Source organism: Bombus affinis, chromosome 9 (assembly GCF_024516045.1).
Source record: "Bombus affinis isolate iyBomAffi1 chromosome 9, iyBomAffi1.2, whole genome shotgun sequence".
Lineage (NCBI taxonomy): Eukaryota > Metazoa > Arthropoda > Insecta > Hymenoptera > Apidae > Bombus > Bombus affinis.
The window spans coordinates 2,368,144-2,388,025 of NC_066352.1; the positions used below are offsets into that span (position 1 = coordinate 2,368,144).

The 19,882-nt window shown below is 32.5% G+C and overlaps 3 protein-coding genes across 6 annotated transcripts; 1 reads left to right on the forward strand and 2 right to left on the reverse strand.

Annotated features, from left to right (window-relative positions):
- Nucleotides 1-163: 163 nt before the first annotated feature.
- LOC126920342 (dynein regulatory complex subunit 2) lies at nt 164-3,053 on the reverse strand. Its single transcript, XM_050730558.1, has 7 exons — nt 2,153-3,053; nt 1,904-2,060; nt 1,591-1,843; nt 1,264-1,481; nt 804-1,196; nt 594-731; nt 164-526 (listed from the first exon to the last, which is right to left on the reverse strand). Exons 2-7 carry the CDS (start codon nt 2,042-2,044, stop codon nt 338-340), a joined length of 1,332 nt encoding a protein of 443 aa, XP_050586515.1. The 5' UTR covers nt 2,045-2,060; nt 2,153-3,053; the 3' UTR covers nt 164-337.
- Nucleotides 3,054-7,835: 4,782 nt separating this feature from the next.
- LOC126920328 (VPS35 endosomal protein-sorting factor-like) lies at nt 7,836-13,365 on the forward strand. Of its 3 annotated transcripts, none has more exons than XM_050730508.1 (18): nt 7,836-8,225; nt 8,306-8,393; nt 8,606-8,818; nt 8,900-9,062; nt 9,142-9,350; nt 9,439-9,569; nt 9,819-9,995; nt 10,077-10,421; nt 10,518-10,618; nt 10,694-10,875; nt 10,940-11,083; nt 11,182-11,345; nt 11,915-12,077; nt 12,172-12,364; nt 12,435-12,574; nt 12,669-12,830; nt 12,910-13,176; nt 13,235-13,365. In XM_050730508.1, exons 1-18 carry the CDS (start codon nt 8,209-8,211, stop codon nt 13,247-13,249), a joined length of 2,874 nt encoding a protein of 957 aa, XP_050586465.1. In that variant the 5' UTR covers nt 7,836-8,208; the 3' UTR covers nt 13,250-13,365. The 3 variants fall into 3 exon arrangements, with proteins under 3 accessions (XP_050586465.1, XP_050586464.1, XP_050586466.1); XM_050730507.1 differs by having other exon boundaries at nt 13,246-13,365; XM_050730509.1 differs by lacking the exons at nt 7,836-8,225; nt 8,306-8,393 and having other exon boundaries at nt 8,677-8,818; nt 8,922-9,062; nt 13,246-13,365.
- Nucleotides 13,366-13,718: 353 nt separating this feature from the next.
- LOC126920339 (4-aminobutyrate aminotransferase, mitochondrial) lies at nt 13,719-19,110 on the reverse strand. 2 transcript variants are annotated; one of them, XM_050730552.1, is made up of 10 exons: nt 18,778-19,110; nt 16,383-16,507; nt 15,920-16,087; nt 15,621-15,707; nt 15,267-15,462; nt 14,975-15,147; nt 14,723-14,863; nt 14,476-14,633; nt 14,129-14,397; nt 13,719-13,996 (listed from the first exon to the last, which is right to left on the reverse strand). In XM_050730552.1, the coding sequence occupies exons 1-10, from the start codon at nt 18,839-18,841 to the stop codon at nt 13,881-13,883; spliced, it is 1,497 nt and encodes a 498-aa protein (XP_050586509.1). In that variant the 5' UTR covers nt 18,842-19,110; the 3' UTR covers nt 13,719-13,880. The 2 variants fall into 2 exon arrangements, with proteins under 2 accessions (XP_050586509.1, XP_050586510.1); XM_050730553.1 differs by lacking the exon at nt 18,778-19,110 and having other exon boundaries at nt 15,920-16,123.
- Between the last annotated feature and the right edge of the window lie 772 nt (nt 19,111-19,882).

A 19,882-nucleotide genomic window follows, 5' to 3' on the forward strand; every position in this document is an offset into this window, starting at 1 on the left:
TTTTTATTGTCTATACAGTAATAGGTACTTAAATGCCAATAGAATCATTCCGCTTAAATTCTTCTACTTTCCACTGCTCTATGTCTCGAGAGCGCAGCATAAGCAAATCTATGTATTATAAATAAAATATTAGATATTAGGTAGTATTTCACGTCTTGTTAGATTTCTTTTTTCCTTATCAAAGGGGTCAAAAGTTCATGGCTATTCCTGGAGTAAAATCGATGCCTGTTATACAAAAATTACAATGTGAACTCCTGATTCATTGAAATTTAAGTATTTACTACTGTATTATTTATTTTTTTATTTATGATTATAAAGGATAACTAAACAAAAGATTTCAAGTCAAAGATAGAGTAATTGGATATATTAAGCCAGAATCCACCAAGAAGTATGCTTGCAATTTATGTTTTAATTTTTTATTCTCTCTGCAAAGCTTGTTACTTTCTTTCCTCAACATAATATTATTTACTTTTGTATAATTATAATATTCCCAAAAGTTACTGATTTTAGCACATGATTCAGGAATCTGAAATAATTTATTTGGAATATCATTGCAATAACATAAACTATATTTGTTTTATTTTGTTTCTTACATTAGTATCAGCACATTCATTATATACTGTATTCTGTATAAAATATTTCTTCAAGTTAAAAAATAAAGGTTCCAAATTAGCGCATATTTTAATTATTTCAAGAATTGTGCAACCTTTTTCCGTAAGTCTTTGTAAATGCTAAAAATAAAAAGCATTATTATACCATAAAAGCGCAGGAAAATAATTATAATAGAAAATATGTTTCCTTACTTTTAATACTTCATTGCTTTTAATAGCCAATTTTTTTAACTGTACAGAATTTATCACTTGAGTTATAGTTAATTCATATTTAATATTTTTGTATTTTTCCTTTATTTTTATATCAGTTATTTGGAGTTTTGCAATTTTTTCATTTCTTTTTTGTGATAATATGTGTACATTGCCTTTTAAACTTTCAATAATACTTTGTAACTGTAAGCATACTTTCGGATACCGCAATATACACATTCGATGAATGTTATCTTGTTCTTTTAAATACTCATACTGTGTTCTTTTGTTTTCAACTATTCTTTGATATTCATTTATTATTTTATATAACTGTTCCCAGAATTTTTCTATGTTTGAAAAAGACTGATGCAGAAGATTTGATGTCATATCTTCCTCCTATTTAATAAAATCATTTACAAAATTTTGATTAATAACTTCCTATATAGTAAATTAATATTATTACCAAGTACAAAATATTAAAAATATTAACGGCATTGTATGTTTTTCTTATAGTTTGTGTATGATTAAAAATTGTACTTTTTCTGCTTATATTATTAGAAATTTCCTTATAGCACTGTTCCATGTGATTTCTCAATTCAGTTAACTCTACCATATTATTTGTTTTAGAATTATTGAATGTACATGTATCATGTAACTCTGTCAATTTTTGTTTGTATTTTCCTATATAATATTAAAAGAAATATTATGAATTTATATAAATTTGAAAATAAACATAAGTAATAACGATATTATAGATTCATAATTTTTATACAAGTGGTTATGAAAATACCAATTATATTATTGATTAATAAAATATGTGTTTCTTGAAGTTTTCTGTGATCTGCATCTGCTATTTTTAATTCATTATATAAATAAGAAATTGTTGCATCCTTAGTTCTTATTGCTCTATCAAAAGTTGTATGGAGATGTTTTACATTTTTATGAAGTTCCTTACATTTTATTTGACGCAAAACATACCTCCACTTTTCATTAATTTTGGCAATATTTAATTTTGAAAATACCTCTTCGCGTTTTAATTTATTCTGTAATAATTTATATTTAAAATGTTATAATAAGAAAATTTAATAAATTATATTTTATACCTTAGTAAAAATAGCGATTAATTGTTGTTTACGTCTTTTGGCTTCTAACTCAAATTCAAGTCTATGTTGCATATAACGTACACGTTCCTCTTCGTTCATTCGAGCAAATTTACTACTTTTATTTTTTCTTCTTCTTAACATTTTTAACTAATGTTTCCTTCGAAAACATACAATGATTAATTAATCACTTTATGTATGTAGAACATTTATTATGTAACAAACTAATAACATATAAATAAATGTACTTACTGCATGCGATACTTTAATAACAAAGGTGTATGTAATTTATATAAAGTAGCTCTCCACTTAAAAAGCACATATAGTAATATGTTTGATCAATAGCACCATCAAAATCTGTATCTGTTTTTCGGGTATTTCTTGTCTATTCATTGTGATGATATTGTTACAGGTAATAGTTTCTCCAGTAGTAGGCTTCAGTCATTCTCTTTTAAATGGTTTAATACTGCCTGTTTTACAAAATAATTAAAAAATATGGTCGAAACTTTTTTGAGAAGAATGATTTTTCTTAAAATATCTTTCTGCATGAAATTTTTATAAAGTTTTTTGTAACTTCGCCATAAATTAAGTCAATTAAATCTTTTTTTTCATTATTATGGCGTGATAAGAAAAATATCGAATAATGCTTTCCTCCGGCATTGTCCTATCATAAAAAGTGAGGGCGAAACTGTAGAAAAGCTAACTATCCTCCGATTTCGATGTATTTTTGGATATGTTGTAAAACTCAAAACTTTGAACAACATTTTTCTATATATGTAAGAAGATCACATAGTTTCCAAGATATTCCTGAAAAATTGTTGGTACCATAGCAGTGAATTCTACTTAGGCACGCGTCTGCGGTAGCGTAAGCATTATATTGTTTACGGCCACCGGTCGCTTATCTTCTGTTTATAAACAAGGGTTCGAGCGACCTTAAAAACTCCGTGCACAAAAGTGAATATCATTAATATATTTGGGTTAGTTTTTTCAATCCAGCAACCATAAGGAGGCCGGTAATGCTTCCATAAAATGGGAACAATTATTTTTTTATAATACATTGTCAATCTAATCAAATTCAGAAATAGAATTAGACGGAGGCAGCAACGTATATGCCTCAGACATCTTAAACAAATGAATATCATCACAATTTCCAAGGACTTGTCACGTAAAATAAAAAACAGGGGGCACGAACGAAAAGAAAAAATTAAGGTAACAAAAAAACAAGAGAATTTATTTCTTGTATTCTGAATTTACACTGACTGCGATTTTGTTCTGAGCTCCAGCCGTGACTTTCCAAGACTGAAGCTCTTACAATTTGACTTTCGGTAACATCTGTTTCTTCTTTGTTTGTCATCCCTCAATATCCCCACTACCCTGTAGGCGTACGTGACCGTTGTCACGCTTCTAGGACATTCGGTGGAAGGACCGTTAGGATACAGATGACTCATTAGGCACTTCGGCGATATACATTGTCGCCAAGGCCGCCACATCTCTATCTCCATCATCGGTCCATCGGATTTGAAGTATGCCGGTCGTGACATACCCCCCAGTTTAGATTGATCTTGGTCCTCTAAGATCGTAGTAGAATTGGTTGGATTTGTTTATAAATCGTAATTCCTATCCTGTGAATTTAAGACAACTAACCAAGGGTATTGTTACTACTGCTAGGGTCAGCATTATCCTGGAAAAAGTACGTTTTCAATCGGTTACCATGTATCTTTTTCTTAATATTGTCGATAGATATAATGTAGTAAGGAGTTTTCACATCGTTGATTCTATAGGGTCCTATCCATTCAATGTCCAACTTATCTCTTTTATGGTCATTGTGAATTAAAACAAAGTCTCCTTTCCTAAACACGGTCTGAGTTTTAACAATCTTTCTTTCTTGGTCTCGCTTGTAGCGTTGCTTATTTTGAATAAGTGTTTTGTGAGCTGTTTCCCAATATTTATTTAACTGTTTTTGCCAAAGTGAGTACATATCGTCATAGGTAAATGCGGGGAATTTGTATATTGCGGAAGGTAAGTTCGCTTTTCGCCCAAAAGTCAATTCGAAGGGGGAGAATCCTGTTCCTTCATGTTTTGCAGTGTTGTATCCTAAACAAATGAAATTAAGTACTTCGTCCCATTCTTTGTCATTGTCGTGTAACGCAGTACGAATTAAATCTTTAACCGAGGCATGTGTTCTTTCGAGGGATCCGTTACTCTGTGGGTGAAATGAAGTTGTTTTGACGTGTTTGATTTTAAAGGCCTCTTCAAATTTCGTCATTAAATCGCTAACAAAATTTTGTCCTTGGTCTGTCAGAATCGTCTTTGGTGCCGAAAATATGTAAATATAGTGCTCAATGAGCGCGTTAATTATAGATTCAGTTCGTTGCGTTTTAAGGGGAACAAGGATCAGATATTTCGTAAGTTCGTCGTGAATTGAAAGTATATATTGATTTCCGCGTTTGGTTTTCGTCATCGGTCCTATGATGTCCATAGCGATTTTGTCGTTAGGGTGAAGTGGTGTGTTTGAGATCTGTGGGGACTCTTTGGGTCTGATACGTGTTAGTTTCTCCTTTTGACATGTGTCGCATGTCCTCACGAAGTTTTCTACTCTTTCAAAAAGGCCGGGGATTTTGAATTTATCCTTAATCCGTTGATACGTTTTCTGTATCCCTAAATGTCCTACGGTGTCGTTATGGTTTTCCTTTATTGCTTGTAGTATTTCGCTTTCGTCTAGTTTTAAGATGGGGTTGGGCGCATAAGTAATTTCCTTGTATGTGTCGTTAAAATATATTAGCATGAGTTTAATCTGTGTTTTCTCTAATTCAGTGAAATCGTTATTTCCTATGCCGATTTTTGTTGTATTTTTAAGAATTTTGTAAAGTTTTCTGATCCAAAGTGTCTCGTCGTATTCTCCTAAATCGTTTCGAGTTAATTGGTAAAATGTTTGATCATTCGGTTTAATTTCTAAGAGTTTCGGGTTCTCGTTGTTCTTCCATTCGTTGAATGAATTAGTGTGGTCAATTAATAGGTCGAGATTAACTATTTCGTTGCGAGTTACCGCGTGAACCCTAGATAAGGCGTCTGCAGCTGTATTATCTTTACCCTTTGTGTATTCGATTTCATAGTTGTATTCTTCGAGTCTAAGTCTCCAACGAATCAGTCGAGTCGACTAGAGGGGTCTTTGCAATTGTGTAGCCACTTAAGACCGCTTGGTGGTCGGTTCGAATAATGAAGCGTCGTCCTAACAAGTATTGCCTAAGTCTTTTCACGGCCCATACGATGGCCAAGAGTTCCTTTTCTGTCGTGGTAGGTTTCTGAGCTACTGGTGCGTTAGGCGATCTAGATAGTGTATTAGATCGTCTTACCTGCATTGATTGATTGTTGAGGCGATTACTAGCGGAAGGCAAGCGACTACTTGACCAATTGGCTTGCCGTTCTTCTCGTGAGTAGCGTTCTAAGTCGGCTGCTTTCTTTTCAGCTTCTTCAAGATTCACGGGTTCAACGATTAATAATGTTCGGCCTATGTCGCGCCTGAGTCCCTTTAGGTACACACGGACAATCTTCTTTGTAGTTTCTTCGATCATTAGCTTGCGTAGAAGTGGTTGTGGGTACTCGTTGGTTACTGCGTACAGTAAACGGTTGAGTATTCTTCTGAACCGAATATTAAAACTCTGCACTGATTCTTCCCGTCCCTGTCTCAACTCTTTTAATTGTTCCCGATATTCTTCCGAAGTCACCTGAGCTGCCACATTGTTCCTCAGTGCGTTGTACAGATCACTGTAGCACTCAATGGGGATGTTGCGGATACTTTGAGCTGCTTTTCCTACGATTTTTTCTACCTTTATTACTTTTAGCAACAAATCTTGCTCCATGCAACGGTCTTTTATACTGCTCACTTCTTTGATGAATTCTTCCACACTTACGTCATCGTCTCCGTTGAGCATTGGAATACAACGTATTGCATCCTTAACTCGTAGAGTGGAAAGAGCGGGTGGAAAATAGCCTCTTTCTTCAACCTCGGGTTGTTCGGTGTCGATGTGCGCAGGTGGGATGCCTGGAATCGTTAACCCGGTCGGTTCGCGTGCCCTAACCGTACTCCCGGTGCGATTAATCGCCGTCGATTTACTTTCGTTGCTTTCGGTAATGATGGAACCAGAATCATCGATCGCAAGGGATCCGAACCCAGTCCGTAGCTCTGCGACGGTTCTCCTAAGACTTCCGAATTCTGCTACCCAGCATCTATTTGTTTCGTCACTTTGCATAGACAAACGTAACATATCCTCTTGTAAACGGGCAATACTCTCTTGCTGTTTTTGAATACTATCCAATATTGTTCGCAACGTTGGATCCGTTGAGGTAGAAGTTTGAGATTCGTTTGTCTTAGACATCTTCCTGCTTTCGGACGAAGATGAGTCTTGGCTACTGAAGCTAGATTTTCTTTCACGGTAACGTACGAAGGAATCCAGTTTACCTTCCTTTGTCACTTCACTCGGTTCGTGATAGTTACTTCGTTGTTGCGGATGACCGTAGTCCCAAATAATTCTATCTTCCGTAGATGATGAATGTCTTTTGGTTTCCGAACAAACACTTTTCACTATCCTGGCAGGATCGCCAAAAATGTCACGTAAAATAAAAAACAGGGGGCACGAACGAAAAGAAAAAATTAAGGTAACAAAAAAACAAGAGAATTTATTTCTTGTATTCTGAATTTACACTGACTGCGATTTTGTTTTGAGCTCCAGCCGTGACTTTCCAAGACTGAAGCTCTTACAATTTGACTTTCGGTAACATCTGTTTCTTCTTTGTTTGTCATCCCTCAATATCCCCACTACCCTGTAGGCGTACGTGACCGTTGTCACGCTTCTAGGACATTCGGTGGAAGGACCGTTAGGATACAGATGACTCATTAGGCACTTCGGCGATATACATTGTCGCCAAGGCCGCCACATCTCTATCTCCATCATCGGTCCATCGGATTTGAAGTATGCCGGTCGTGACAGACTCATCGTCCTGGAAAACAATTTAATCTCTCGAAAAACCGTTTCAACCCATGCCTGTACTCTCCACAAACAACCTTCACAAATAAAGATAAAGTAGAAATACTAGCAAATCACTTCGGACAACTACGTACAATAAAAAGTGATCAATGCAATGGTAAAAAGCTTCTTTGAAAACACTACCGCTGAAAACATCAACGAATGGATAAATCACATTATCCCTTGCGAAAAGCTCATGTTACATTCGAACACCTGAAATTGCATAAAGTATCTGGTCCCTGACAAAATACATAATATATTGTGTAAAAATCTATCCAAAAAATACATACTTTGACTCACATATATCCCAAATGGTATATTTCAAACTGGAATATTTTCCAACGAAATGAAAACCGGCGATAATAACATAACATTAAAACCAGGTAAAGATAAAGCAAAACCTTCAAGCTACAGATAAATTAATTTATTGCTCAAACCAAATGAGGTAAAAAGTCCATTTGCAGAAGTATATACACTTTGCGAGTAAATAAAATTATTCTTCATTGTATACATATGTATACTTTTTCATCATTATAATAGTAAGTGTATTAGTTGTATATTTATTGTTTTATCTGTCTGAGTTAGACTTCCAACCTAAGCCGATCCGAAAAGTCAAAAGATATCTGATTACTTTCTTTGGAGCAAGTCATCTTTTCGACATTCAGTAGAAAAGGCAAACCAAATAGCGAGTTACGGTACGCAGAATACCGCCTACATTCGTTATCATAATCCATTGACTAGGTAAACAGATCGCAGTAACAGAACGAGGTGCTACTGCACAAATGTGTACTCGAATTTATAAATAAATTGACTCTGCGCTGAACCGCATTATCACTAAAGGAAGTAACGAGTGTCAGTAATAAGATTAAGTAATAAATGTGTTCTTAGCCAAACATATTTGACCGAACCCGCCGAAATAGCTGCCACCTAAGTGCACTCAGTGGCTCCACGAATTCTACTCATTGGACGAAACATGAATAGAAGCCAATATGGCGTCAAAATAACGTGTAAATACCCAGAAAATGTTCAGTTTTACATATCTATAATTTTTGAATTAGTGGATTCCGCAACTTAAAATTTACATTTTCGAATTCCATACATCGAAAACTACAAGATTGCAAATTAAAAAGTCAATAACTTTTGGACCCTTAAAGTAAAGTTCAACCCCAATTCTAAATATGAAACAATAAACATATACATTTGCGTAATATGTGAAATTCTATAAATTAATGTATATTGTTTTATTGTAACTGAATTATAAAAATATTTTAATGCATTTAAAAAATGACAGAAATAAATTGGTATGCATCGAGTGTTTCTTATGATATGCATAAGGATTTTGACAGAAATACTTATAATATTAAATTGCTTGTGCTTGTAGGATTGCCAAACCTATGAATTACAAAACAATACAGTTTGCAAATTTAGAAGAAGTAAGTGACCATCCCTTAAAACCTGTCACAGTGATGGTAAGTACAATTGAACAATATATAGGAAGATATAATATAAAAGATAAATTTTATCTCCTGAGTTTTAACATTTTATTATAGGTACATTAATTCTACATATATAAAATATATTTATTCAATTATTGATGCAGTTGTTTTGTTATATACAATTATATATATATTGTATTTTAAAGAATATAAAAATGCTAATTTTGTATAAATTACGTCTTTAGTTAATTGATGGTCGTAGTGGGATAAAGCGTAATGTGTTACGAAGTACCAGTACTGGTTCTTCAACTGCTACATCAACACCAACTCATACACCTATTCCAGGAAGTTCTTTAGTAGATCCATTATTAAGTCATTGTTCCTTTGATGGTTCAGATCCTCTTTCACAATTTGCTAAAGAAGAACTAGACCCATTATCTAAAATGGCTGCAGATGAGGTTTGTAGACTATGTTTTGTTTAACATATCAAAGAGAAAAAATTACATTATGCATCATTTATGTTTTAAAATATAATGCAGTGGGATTACTCTTGTAATGCAGTAGTCACTAACAAAAAATCTATGGATACTGCAGAAGAATTAGTAGAACCATGGTTAGCAAGACGTACTACAATATTAAACAAATACACAACATCAGAAAAATTGTCAATAGTTACTAGTTTCTTACCAGGTGGTGAAAAAGGTATTATTTTTTTGTTAATTAATAATATTAGTAAAACAAATAAAGCATAAATAAAAACGCACTCGTAAATTTATTATAGTTATTGTTAAAGTTCAACCAAGTGGTGGAGTTGTTGATAAAGTACGAACAAGATTGGAACAGTTAGATGATTTTGAAGAAGGATCTGTCAGACAAATGTTAGATTTATCTCAACAACAATATACTGCGAGAGTTGAACAATTAAATAATGAACTTGTACAAGCCTGGCATTCTGATCAAAGGGTTAAAGCACTTAAAATAGCAATTCAGGTTTACATTTTCACCTTGTTTTCATTTGTTATTGGTTGTATTTAATTACGCGAAAAAGAAAGCGTAAATTAATCCCAAATTATTTCAGTGTGCGAAGTTATTAGTAGATACATCTGTTATGGCTTTTTATCCTGGCAAGTTTGTTCTTATCACAGATATTTTAGATATTTTTGGGAAACTGGTTTATGAACGATTAAAGGTTAAAGCTGAATATTACAAGTTAGTATTACCTTATTTTGGTATTGTTCATTGCTATATTTTATTCAGTAATGTGATTTGAGGAAGCGTTTTCGGTAACCGTCTTCGTATGGTATAAAAAATATAGCTATTGGTTCAAAACATTTATGATTTTGTTAATATCCAAAAGCCTAATATATGATAAAAATATATTTTTTAATTTTTATGATAGAATAATCTTTATTTTTTTTTAAATAGTTGTATATATATAATACATTATATATCTTTCAGACCAGGAAACAAAATGCCCACAAGTTTACCTGATAATTTCACACCAGATATGGTACCTGAAAATGCGAAAGAAACTTGTAGAAATTGGTTTTACAAAATAGCATCAATAAGAGAACTAGTTCCACGTCTTTATGTGGAAATGGCAATAATAAAGTCTTATAGCTTTTTAACAACAAGGTAGAAATACAAGTATTTTTTAGACAATTATACATATTTTATTATACGTTTAATGACAATTAAAAGTTATATTATTTTTAGTGAATTTAACACTGCTTTACTGCGAATAACGCGAATGATAAGAGGTATCGGAAATCCTCTCATAGCTGTATATGCTAGATGTTATTTATGCCGAGTTGGACTAGCTTTAAATAAAACATCTGATTTTGAGTTTGTGAGGGAGAACTTTTATGATTTCCTCTTTACATACCAACAGCTGTTTGGGCAATTTGTGAAAACTGAATTAATTGAGCAAAATATGACTCTATATTCTTATTTAAACCTTTATCTACCAGCTTTGGATTGGATTTTGCAAGTATTGGTAGCTACAACCTCTGAAAATTTTTTAGAAGATGTACTTTCTCGGTGTAAAAACCAAGCAAATAGGTGATTATTTATATATCTAATGATTCTATTATTAGCTTATGTCAGAAACGCTAACTTTTATAAGATTAAAATATGGAAATATATATTTTTTTTTAGTTCATTATTATTAAACAGTATTTTGACAGCATTTAAACCTACATATATTGGAGAGCGTGCAATGGATTTTGTAAATTTAATAACTACAATCGAGGATGATGGTAATTCAATAATATTGCAATGAATGATTGAATCGATTTAAAATTTGTATATTGCATGTGCTTTATTACTTTCAGGTTTTCCACAGTATCTATTATACCGAAGTTTAGGTGAAAGCCTTGTATTAGAATCACCACCAAAAGAAGACTGTCAATCAATTCTTAATATGGTGTGGAAATATATAACAGAGTTAACAAACCCTAGCAAATTTATGCACTGTGTTGAAATCTGGATTCAATTTACCGCTATTCATTTTTCCGTAAGTTTAAAATTTTCATTTGAGGACAAAAAAGTATTCGTTTTTTACAATTCTAATATTATAGGTAAATGAATTGAATTTGTTCTTTGGAAAAATAATTGATCGACTTAATCCAAACAAAAGCTTTGAGCATTTTTATCCACAGTTACAAAATATTATTGAAAAAGTGGTATCTCATACGCAAGATTTTGAATCATTACTTGCTATGGTAATTTATCTCTTATCTATTACTACTTACAATTTTGATTTTCTGTTTTTTTAATTTAAATATTATATAAGCATTTAAACAATATAAACATTTTTCAGGATAATTTCTTACCTCTAATAGATTTGTTTCACAAAGAAAGTATTAAGGTTGAAGTGTGTAAGACTGTTATAGAAGGTATAAGTGTTCAAACCAGCCCTATTACTGACCCTATTTTTATAAATGCTCTTATGTTCATCGCTAGGATAATGCATGATTCTGTTAGGTAATTTTCTTGTTTTATAAATATACTTACTTTTACATTACATTTACATTATATACATATATAGTTGTTTCTGGATAAGTGATCACGAAATGAATGCGCTTTAAGATACCATTTTTTAATCAGATTTTGTGTAAATGTTGATGACGAAGGGGGTCTTATTCTATCGAGAACAAATAAGATAAAAGAACAGTGAATGATATTTCAATGTTGCAAATCGTATCAGTAACAGATTAAAGAGAATTTCGGGTGCTGTGTCTATCAAATTATATAGCAATGGACTTTTATTCGGAGAATTTTAGCAATCTAGTGGTAATAATTTCATAGAAGTTTAAACATAAATAGGAAAATTCAATTTTTTGTTGATAATCCACTATGATCTAGTGTTAAAAATGATTCTTTTGTTTTATCATCAATTAATTATGCGAAGTTCAAACACTGTCTACCGTTATTCGTACTGATTGATTTATTAAAAATAAGAATGCTGATGCTGATCACATCCGAGAACTATCGTAATACGTGCATGAATGTATTGTGTATATATGTGTAGTCTGATAAGAAGATAATTCCAGTGCTCTAACTGTTGAAGATGAAAAACGGCAAATTGGCCAACTTATATGTGGTTTAGTTCAACGTGTTGATTATGGTCGTGACTTTGAAAAGCAACTTAATTTTTATGCCGAAGCTAGAGCTGCTTTTCCTAATCTCGATAGTGTTCATACACAACTTGTACAGGTAATTAATCTTAAATCATATTTTTAGTATGAAGTGAAGTTTACATTTAAAAATTGTTAATGAACGTTTTTCTTAATATATTTAATGCATGTAGTGTGTAAATAGACTATCAGTCGATACTCGAAGGATTGTTCGTGGACATCACACAAGAAGAACGTCGGCGTTTGTACGCGCTTGTGCCGCGTTTTGTTTTATTACTATTCCATCATTAACTTTAGTTCATACACGGCTGCAGTTATATTTACTTTCAGGCCAAGTTGCACTCCTAAATCAATGCTTGGGTCAAGGTAATGCATTATATTCGGTATTTATTATATTCACTGTGATTACATAATTAACTAACATCTATTTTGTTAGCTGATGCATGTTTTAAAGCTGCATTAAGCTTAGTTCCGGAAATGCCCAAAACAATAGATATAGATGGAAGACAAAAAAGTTCACAACCTTATTTACTTTCATATTTATCAAACTTTTTATCGACGTTGCTTGTTGTCCCGGTATGTATTTATAATTAAAATTAGGTAAATATCATCTCTTTCTGGATTTATAATATATAAATGAAACGCTACTGAAAGTTACAACATTGTACAGGATAGTCCAGAACATGGTGTTTTATATTTAATGCGAGGTTTACTTAATGCTGTTCAACGGTGTTTTGATGAAAATACGTCAATGAAGACATACTTGTATTTACGGGTACTTGACTTATTGTCAGCAATTGTTCAAGAAAACTATCCATATCATGTTGAAAAGGTATGTTAAATAAAAATGAAAATATATCAAAGAAACTTGGAGTATTATAGCACAATTAGAGTATTTCATATATATTTAGGTTGATTCTAATGATAAATTATATGGATCTGATCAAAAATTTATAAGCGAAGTGAACAAAATAAGTTCGAAAATTGTAGAAGAAATTTTATCTCATTTGAAGTATCTTGGCTCTACCGATCAATTGGAAAAGCAAGTAGCTCTTGCATTAGAACTTTTTAATTGCTTTATTATTAGAGCCGATTTGCGCGATCCACAATTAGCGCACATGGCTGTAAATTTATGGAATTTATCTGTTCGGCATGGTTCGATAGATTCAAAAGTGAAGGTAAAAGATTATAATGTGTTCGCTTTATAAGCGATATTTTAAATAAATAAAATTAAAGTTTTTTTGCAGATGAAGATGATAGCGTATATAGTACAAAAAGGTCACCACAAAGGATACGAACATTTTGGGGACATTTTAAGAAAAATGTTAAAATAAATAATAGATTAAATGTAATAAGTAATTTATCAAGGATTAAACTTATATGTAAATTGACGGAAAGCATAAATAGATATATGCCGAAGAATGGATTAAATCTGTTTTTAATAATTTTTTTGAGTCGTATTGATTGTATATTAAATATTGTTTAATTATGGCAACATTTGTTGCGCATTACAGAATAACGCAAATATATATATAGCCAGAAGTCATAAATATAATCAATTTGGTAGAGAATATCATAAAAAATAGTAGTATTGGATTATGTTATGTGTTATAATATTATCAAATTTTTTACATAAATGTAAATAATATTTATACATTTATTATATTATGTGTATTATAAGATGCATTAAAGTTAATACAAAAATGAATACAAAATGATATAAATATGTATTTCATATATATTTTCTGTTATACTGTGTATAAGTATATTAAAATTATACGTATAATCTCTTTTAATGGAAGACCTGATTTTGGAAGCCACAAAGATTTTGCATTCCAGCAGAAAGTATATAGGATCACTTAACAGTTTCAGTTTAAATCTATTATTGTTTTAATATAGATCGCAGAGTATCTAAGAATATATTCGCATGATATTCCGTAAATGTCAAGGCAGGCCTTAATCTTATCGTCGAAGTACCACAGCCACCGGTTTGAATACCTGCTCGTTAAGAGTTAGAAAATTTGTCTATTATATTTTATTATATTAATCGATTTAATGTCTAAGTAAATGATAACGTTTTAGAAAAATTGTCATTGCAATCAATGGATGTTAGTTACATGATTATCATACCTTTGCTTAAAAGTTTCTTAATTATCGTATCCCGTAATTGAGGCGAAGAGCAGTTAAATGCAATGAACGTTCCACGTCCACGTATCGAATTAATCATCGTGGAAAATTCATTTTGCAAACTCGTCAATTGTTTTAGCATATAATCGCCAACAGTCGTAACCCTATGCAAAAGATTTTCCTTCCTAATCGTCTCTAATACTGCTTCGAGTAATATCATTTTGCTGGGATCTCCCATCCAGGTGTTGAATATACGGTAGGATTGCTTAGGTCTGTAAAGTGTATGGGATATGTTGAACGAGCAGATGACAAATCTTGTAAAACAACGAACAGCTTTGAAGCAATTTTACTTTAAAGATTTGACATGGTAATAGCCGCCCAATTGCATTTTTTTGCTAAAGGTCACCAAATCTGGAGGAGATTCTAAATTGAAATGTTCATGACACCACATTTTTCCTGTTGGTCCGCCCCCAGTTTGTACTTCATCGATTAATAATGCCGCATCGTGCTGAAATAGTAATAGTAATGGTAATAACATATCTGAAAATTGTAAATATATAATAGATAACGTTTGCCGTATTGAATTTGAACTAATACTTTTTTTGTTATACGCTGTAATTCTTGAAAAAATTCAGGAGATGCGTGATTATCACCTCCTTCCGCCTGAATTGGTTCAACTATCACACCAGCAACTGGAATTTTCTTCTCAGTTTTGTACTTTTCGAATAATTCCTCTACCTGGTAATAAAATAACCGGTAATAAAAAACATATTATGGAATCAAACGAAACTAATTAGAGAATTACATTATCGTTGATAATTAATGGAAACAAATATAAAAGTTAATTACTTCGGCTAGACATCGATTATCTTCTTCCTGATTTTCTCGGATATTTTCATTTAAGGGATATTTATATACGGGAAAGGACGCGGTGGGCCAATCAAACGCTGGAATATCTATTTTATGAATGTATTTGCTGTGCGTTGTTGACAGAGATCCCAATGTTCGTCCATGAAATGCACCTATATCGATATCGATATTATTTTATCGATTGATTTAACACGGAAATCGCTAGATAGTTTATGTAAATAAGCAATTTAACACCCTTATCTACCTATTTATACGAGTATAAGTTAGTTACCTTTGAACGAAAGTATCGAAAATCGCGGAGCACCAGGTGTTTGATTCATCATACAACTTTCCATTTCCTCTCTCGTGAACGGAGCATCTTCCCTTTGTTTTTCAGCATACCAAATAAAAATTGTTTTAAATGCATTTTCATTCGAACAAGAACCACACATCATAGTCGTGATGTGAGACAATCCTGGTGGGGCAATCTGTATATTACGTAGTAAATATATCGTAAGTTACATAAATTACACAATCGTAATCGTATACATGCATCAAGATGTTTCCATTTATATATTTGCAAAATATTATTAGGCAATAAGATTAGATACAGCTAAGTATAACTATCATTAAGGTACTCGCATACCTCTTTATGTAGCAAAATGTTCCTCAGTTTATCTGGCCAATCCTTTCCAGGAAAAACACCTAACGCAGGCCTATTTGCTATAATTTTCTATTAAAAATGTAAATCAATATATTTTTGTTGTTTGATGTGCAATATGTGTACATACATGTAATATTTCAATAACATTTATTCACTCGTTAACTAATATTATTATTAATTCTATATTTTTTCTACACGTAATGTGTCGAATGTATTAATGCGATAAAGTTAGATAGATATTTTAAAATAAAGAACGGATCGTTTAAAGATATTCCGTTTACCTGATTAACCGGATCAGCGAGAGCTTTTAACATAGCTGGATGATTGTAGCCCAGAGGCATCGACGAAATTTGCATATAAACATCAAGCAGAATATTCCCATCGACGTCCATTATATAGTTACCTACTGATTTTTCGTAGTCGGCGAAGAATTGTACGGAAGAGGCTTGCTGCAGTCAGATTTCAACATGTAACCCATTTCATCTCTAGTATACATATTTAGAGAAGATTAAACGTTACAAATAATACATGATTCATTTGATTACTCAAATATAATAACTTATTACGTTTGTTTCTAAAAAGTGTTTAAAACATTAGGTTATGAATAATAATGTAAATGTCTCTTCAAATGTAAGTAGGTTTCTTTCAACAAGTTAAAGTAGATGATCATCGACATATATATGTCCAATGTTATAAATTAAATAAAAAAAGATATTTGAAATATTTCGATGATTTTGAACGTACTTGCATCGAAGTGAGTTCCTGCAATAAACTACGAGATCGAGGTCCTGGTATTTCTGTTGTTACCATAGGCTTTTTTGGTTCCTCTACGGATACGGTCAAGCATCTCTCCCAAGATATTGCATACCCTAGGCGATTCCATAAACAAGTAATTTTTGTTTTCGTTTCAACAAATTCTCAGTGTCCTATACTAACTTAGTATTGTTAAGTAAAAAGGAGAATATAAACTGTGCTCGTTTCATCATCTAAATATCATAATGTGAATTTTGAATATTATGAATATTTTTGCATATTTATAAATGTAGTATCTAAATGGGTCTTAGAGGAAAGGACAAGTAACGATGTTTTGATTTAATAAATGATATTCCAAGCAACGAATTGATTACAATGCTGTCGTACGTCTTATTCTCATACTCGGCTCTCAACTCCCCGATTCACACTCGCTTCTCAACTCGCACTATCCGATTTCCCAACTAACTAACACCCCATGGGCTAGCATCCTTTCGTCTTTTCTTAGCCTCACCACGCCTGTGTTTTGCGAAGGCCCGTTGCCAGGATCACGTAGGCCTTTTCTAAAAAAACTACTTGAAGGATCGACGACGTCTCGGCTCTTGCGACATCGTTTATGGTTCGACCGATATCCTAGGCCTTTTGGCCCCGATACTACATAAATGTATAAAAATATTCGGTTTATTTATTAGTTTTTCAGGTGAAAATATGGTCATGTTCGATATGTTTTAATTTTTTCTGTTTAGATATCAAATGTAAAATATCATGTAATATTTCATTGACGAGAAGATTCGTTATAAAGTAGTCTAGGTCTAGCGTAACGTGTAACGTATCGACTTCAATCACGTTATTCACAACCCTCGATTTAATAGATTGAGCGTTTAGTTTTATTGATGTCAGTCATGAGTAATTGGTTGTCGTATTGACGTGCTTTTGTTCCAAACACATTTATACCAGCAACGACGTGCCCATCGTTCGTTCAGCTCACAATTATAATCATCTTCGAATAAATCAATTTCTCATCTATAAGGGTTCGTTTGGAGTTTCGAATTGGCTGATATCTCTTCTTTACTTATCAGTTATAATACCTACTCTTGGATCGTTGTTATTGCGTACAATTAACTCGTGTTTTTTGCAATTTTTATCATAACTGATAACGATAAATTTTGTATCGCCGAAAATTTCGGAACCATTGTGTACTTAGAAGATTATTTTCCGTACGTTGCTTCGACGAATATGGTATAATATATTATACAAATATTACTTTATTATTACGTTTACCTATACTTAGAGCTGTTTTAACACGAAGCGCGAATGTTATATGCCGAAAATATTTTTCTAATTTTTATTTCTTTTTCTTATCCTTTTAATCAAACGTAAAATCGATGTTTAAATAATCTATATCGCTTCGTACAAGTTTTTATACTTTGTCGATTAATTATACATTGTAATAGCGATCATTCCCGTCTTTGCTATACACAAATGAATTAAAACTAAATTTTTAACAATGTCGATTTATTTGCATGAAAATTGTCCATCAAAAGCAATTATTTACACTTGGAACTTATTTCTAAACGTACAAGGTTGATAAACAAGTTTATAGCTGTTTAAGATGAATTCACACGTGCAAACATCGACGATTCGTTCAATTGTATGATATTCTCGATTTTGATAAGATAAGAAGTGAAATGGGCGTAGATAGCTTTTTTTAGATACGAAAGAAGTACATAACAGAAGTTTAAAGGTTAAGGAAAGGATAATGGAGGCTTTAAGATCATCGTATATTCAATCTCCTTTACTACGAAACGTGTATATACATAATAAACGTGATATTTGTTGAAATAATTGTCGAATAAACGATACTGAATTCGACCAACTTTCGTGGGCAGAACTCAAGTTTCTACTACATTTTGGTACTGTTTCTTTCCCCCTTTTTTTTTGCCTATTTTCATAGTTTATTGAAAAATATTAAACACGTGGTTGTTAAAAGAGGAATCTGGGAAATGTAGATGATTTCAGTTTAACATAAAGTTGTTAAATTAAGTTTTTAATCGATCAGGTTTTCGTATATACTATGTACTATTTGTGTATACTTTGCGAAGGATTACTGTCGCAACGAGGGAAAAAATGTAACATAATCATTTTGAGAAAATAGTAGAGAAAACCGTAAAAGAAGGAAATTGATGGGAGAGAGCAAGTTATCGATTTTCTAAGTCTATTGGACTGGTTTACTGTCCGAAATGGCTGCTAGCTATCTCTCTATTCTCTCGCATCGTTTCAATTTGGTTGTTAAAGACCAAAGAAACAAAGAATGGATGGATGAAACAAATGGACATGGAGACAAAGTTATCGGAATGGAGAAAAATACGGTCGTAAAAATAGATTGTACCTTTGAATAACTGCCGTGAAAATTTTCGAGTAAAGAGCGCTGGTTGACACTTGTTAGCGAGCATCTTGCGTTTGGTATTCTAACACTGGCCTAAAGGTTAAATTTCACGAGAAATGGAGACTCACGCCGAATGAAACGCTCCTTTGAAGGGATGGATTCTGACTGGTCACCGATATAACACTCTGCTGATCCTTGCGCAGGAAATGTTTCATCGTTTCCGAGACTGTACGAACATTCACGAACTAGTTTCACTTTGACCGCGAACATTTAACTAAATGTCGCGCGAGATGTAATATCGTTTGTTTGTACGATACGAGTTCAATCTTTTCGAGTATTAGTTGAAAGATAACAACGAAAATGAACGAACCAACACGTGACACATACGCGCTTGACACACACTTACAGATTAGTACGTTTAACTATCGATAAATGCTTGCAACGTCCAACTTTCATCCCTGCAGGACGTCTTCGAACGAATACGGACATGTACGAACTTTCACGATTGTTTAAAGCTAATGGCGGGATCCACGGTACTCTCGTGATTGAAACTCGCATCGTATCGCATCGTATCGCATCACGTTTAGATAATTATAGTTTATGATCGAATGAAACGATCCGAATCGTTTTTTATTTAAATAATTTTGCATCGTTTACTCGTTGTATCGATAAAGTTTGTCTTAACGGAGATCCGTTTTTTAATGTTGATATCTTGAAAAGTCGACGAAACACAAAAGTGTCGGTAATGTGTCAAATTTATTTTCTTTTTAAATGTTTCTTTGCTGGTTGTCTCAAGAGGCAAATGGAAGATGGAATAGATTTCGTTTTATTGCTAAATCGAACAGTATACCGGACTTTTGAACAATATATTTGTTGTGTTACGTTGATTATGAAAATTAATTCGATAAACGATTCTAAATTAAATGGTAGATAGACCTAAAGATAATCCCCACTTATGTATACGATTTTTTACAGGTTCCCTCTATTTTATAACGCTAGATATACATATTATTATTTAGTACTAATATCAACTAGAAAGATGGCTACGTAAATATCCAAGAAGTTGGCTTTCCCTCTGCGCGGTTAACGTTTGCTTGATTTTAAAATG

Bases quoted from the DNA above. Each gene is read 5' to 3' on its own strand.
- LOC126920342 (XM_050730558.1), bottom strand. From the start codon at position 2,044: ATGTTAAGAAGAAGAAAAAATAAAAGTAGTAAATTTGCTCGAATGAAC. The intron at 1,197-1,263 runs GTAATAATATTA...TTTATTAAATAG, and splicing joins TTTTTAATATTTTGTACTTG to GAGGAAGATATGACATCAAA. The intron at 732-803 runs GTAAGGAAACAT...TTTTATTTTTAG, and splicing joins AAAGCAATGAAGTATTAAAA to CATTTACAAAGACTTACGGA.
- LOC126920339 (XM_050730552.1), bottom strand. From the start codon at position 18,841: ATGCTCGCTAACAAGTGTCAACCAGCGCTCTTTACTCGAAAATTTTCA. The intron at 15,708-15,919 runs GTAAACGGAATA...CATTTTTAATAG, and splicing joins TCGCTGATCCGGTTAATCAG to AAAATTATAGCAAATAGGCC. The intron at 14,634-14,722 runs GTATTAGTTCAA...TTACTATTTCAG, and splicing joins TACAGCGTATAACAAAAAAA to CACGATGCGGCATTATTAAT.
- LOC126920328 (XM_050730507.1), top strand. The intron at 9,570-9,818 runs GTTAGTATTACC...TATATCTTTCAG, and splicing joins GTTAAAGCTGAATATTACAA to ACCAGGAAACAAAATGCCCA. The intron at 11,084-11,181 runs GTAATTTATCTC...AACATTTTTCAG, and splicing joins TTGAATCATTACTTGCTATG to GATAATTTCTTACCTCTAAT.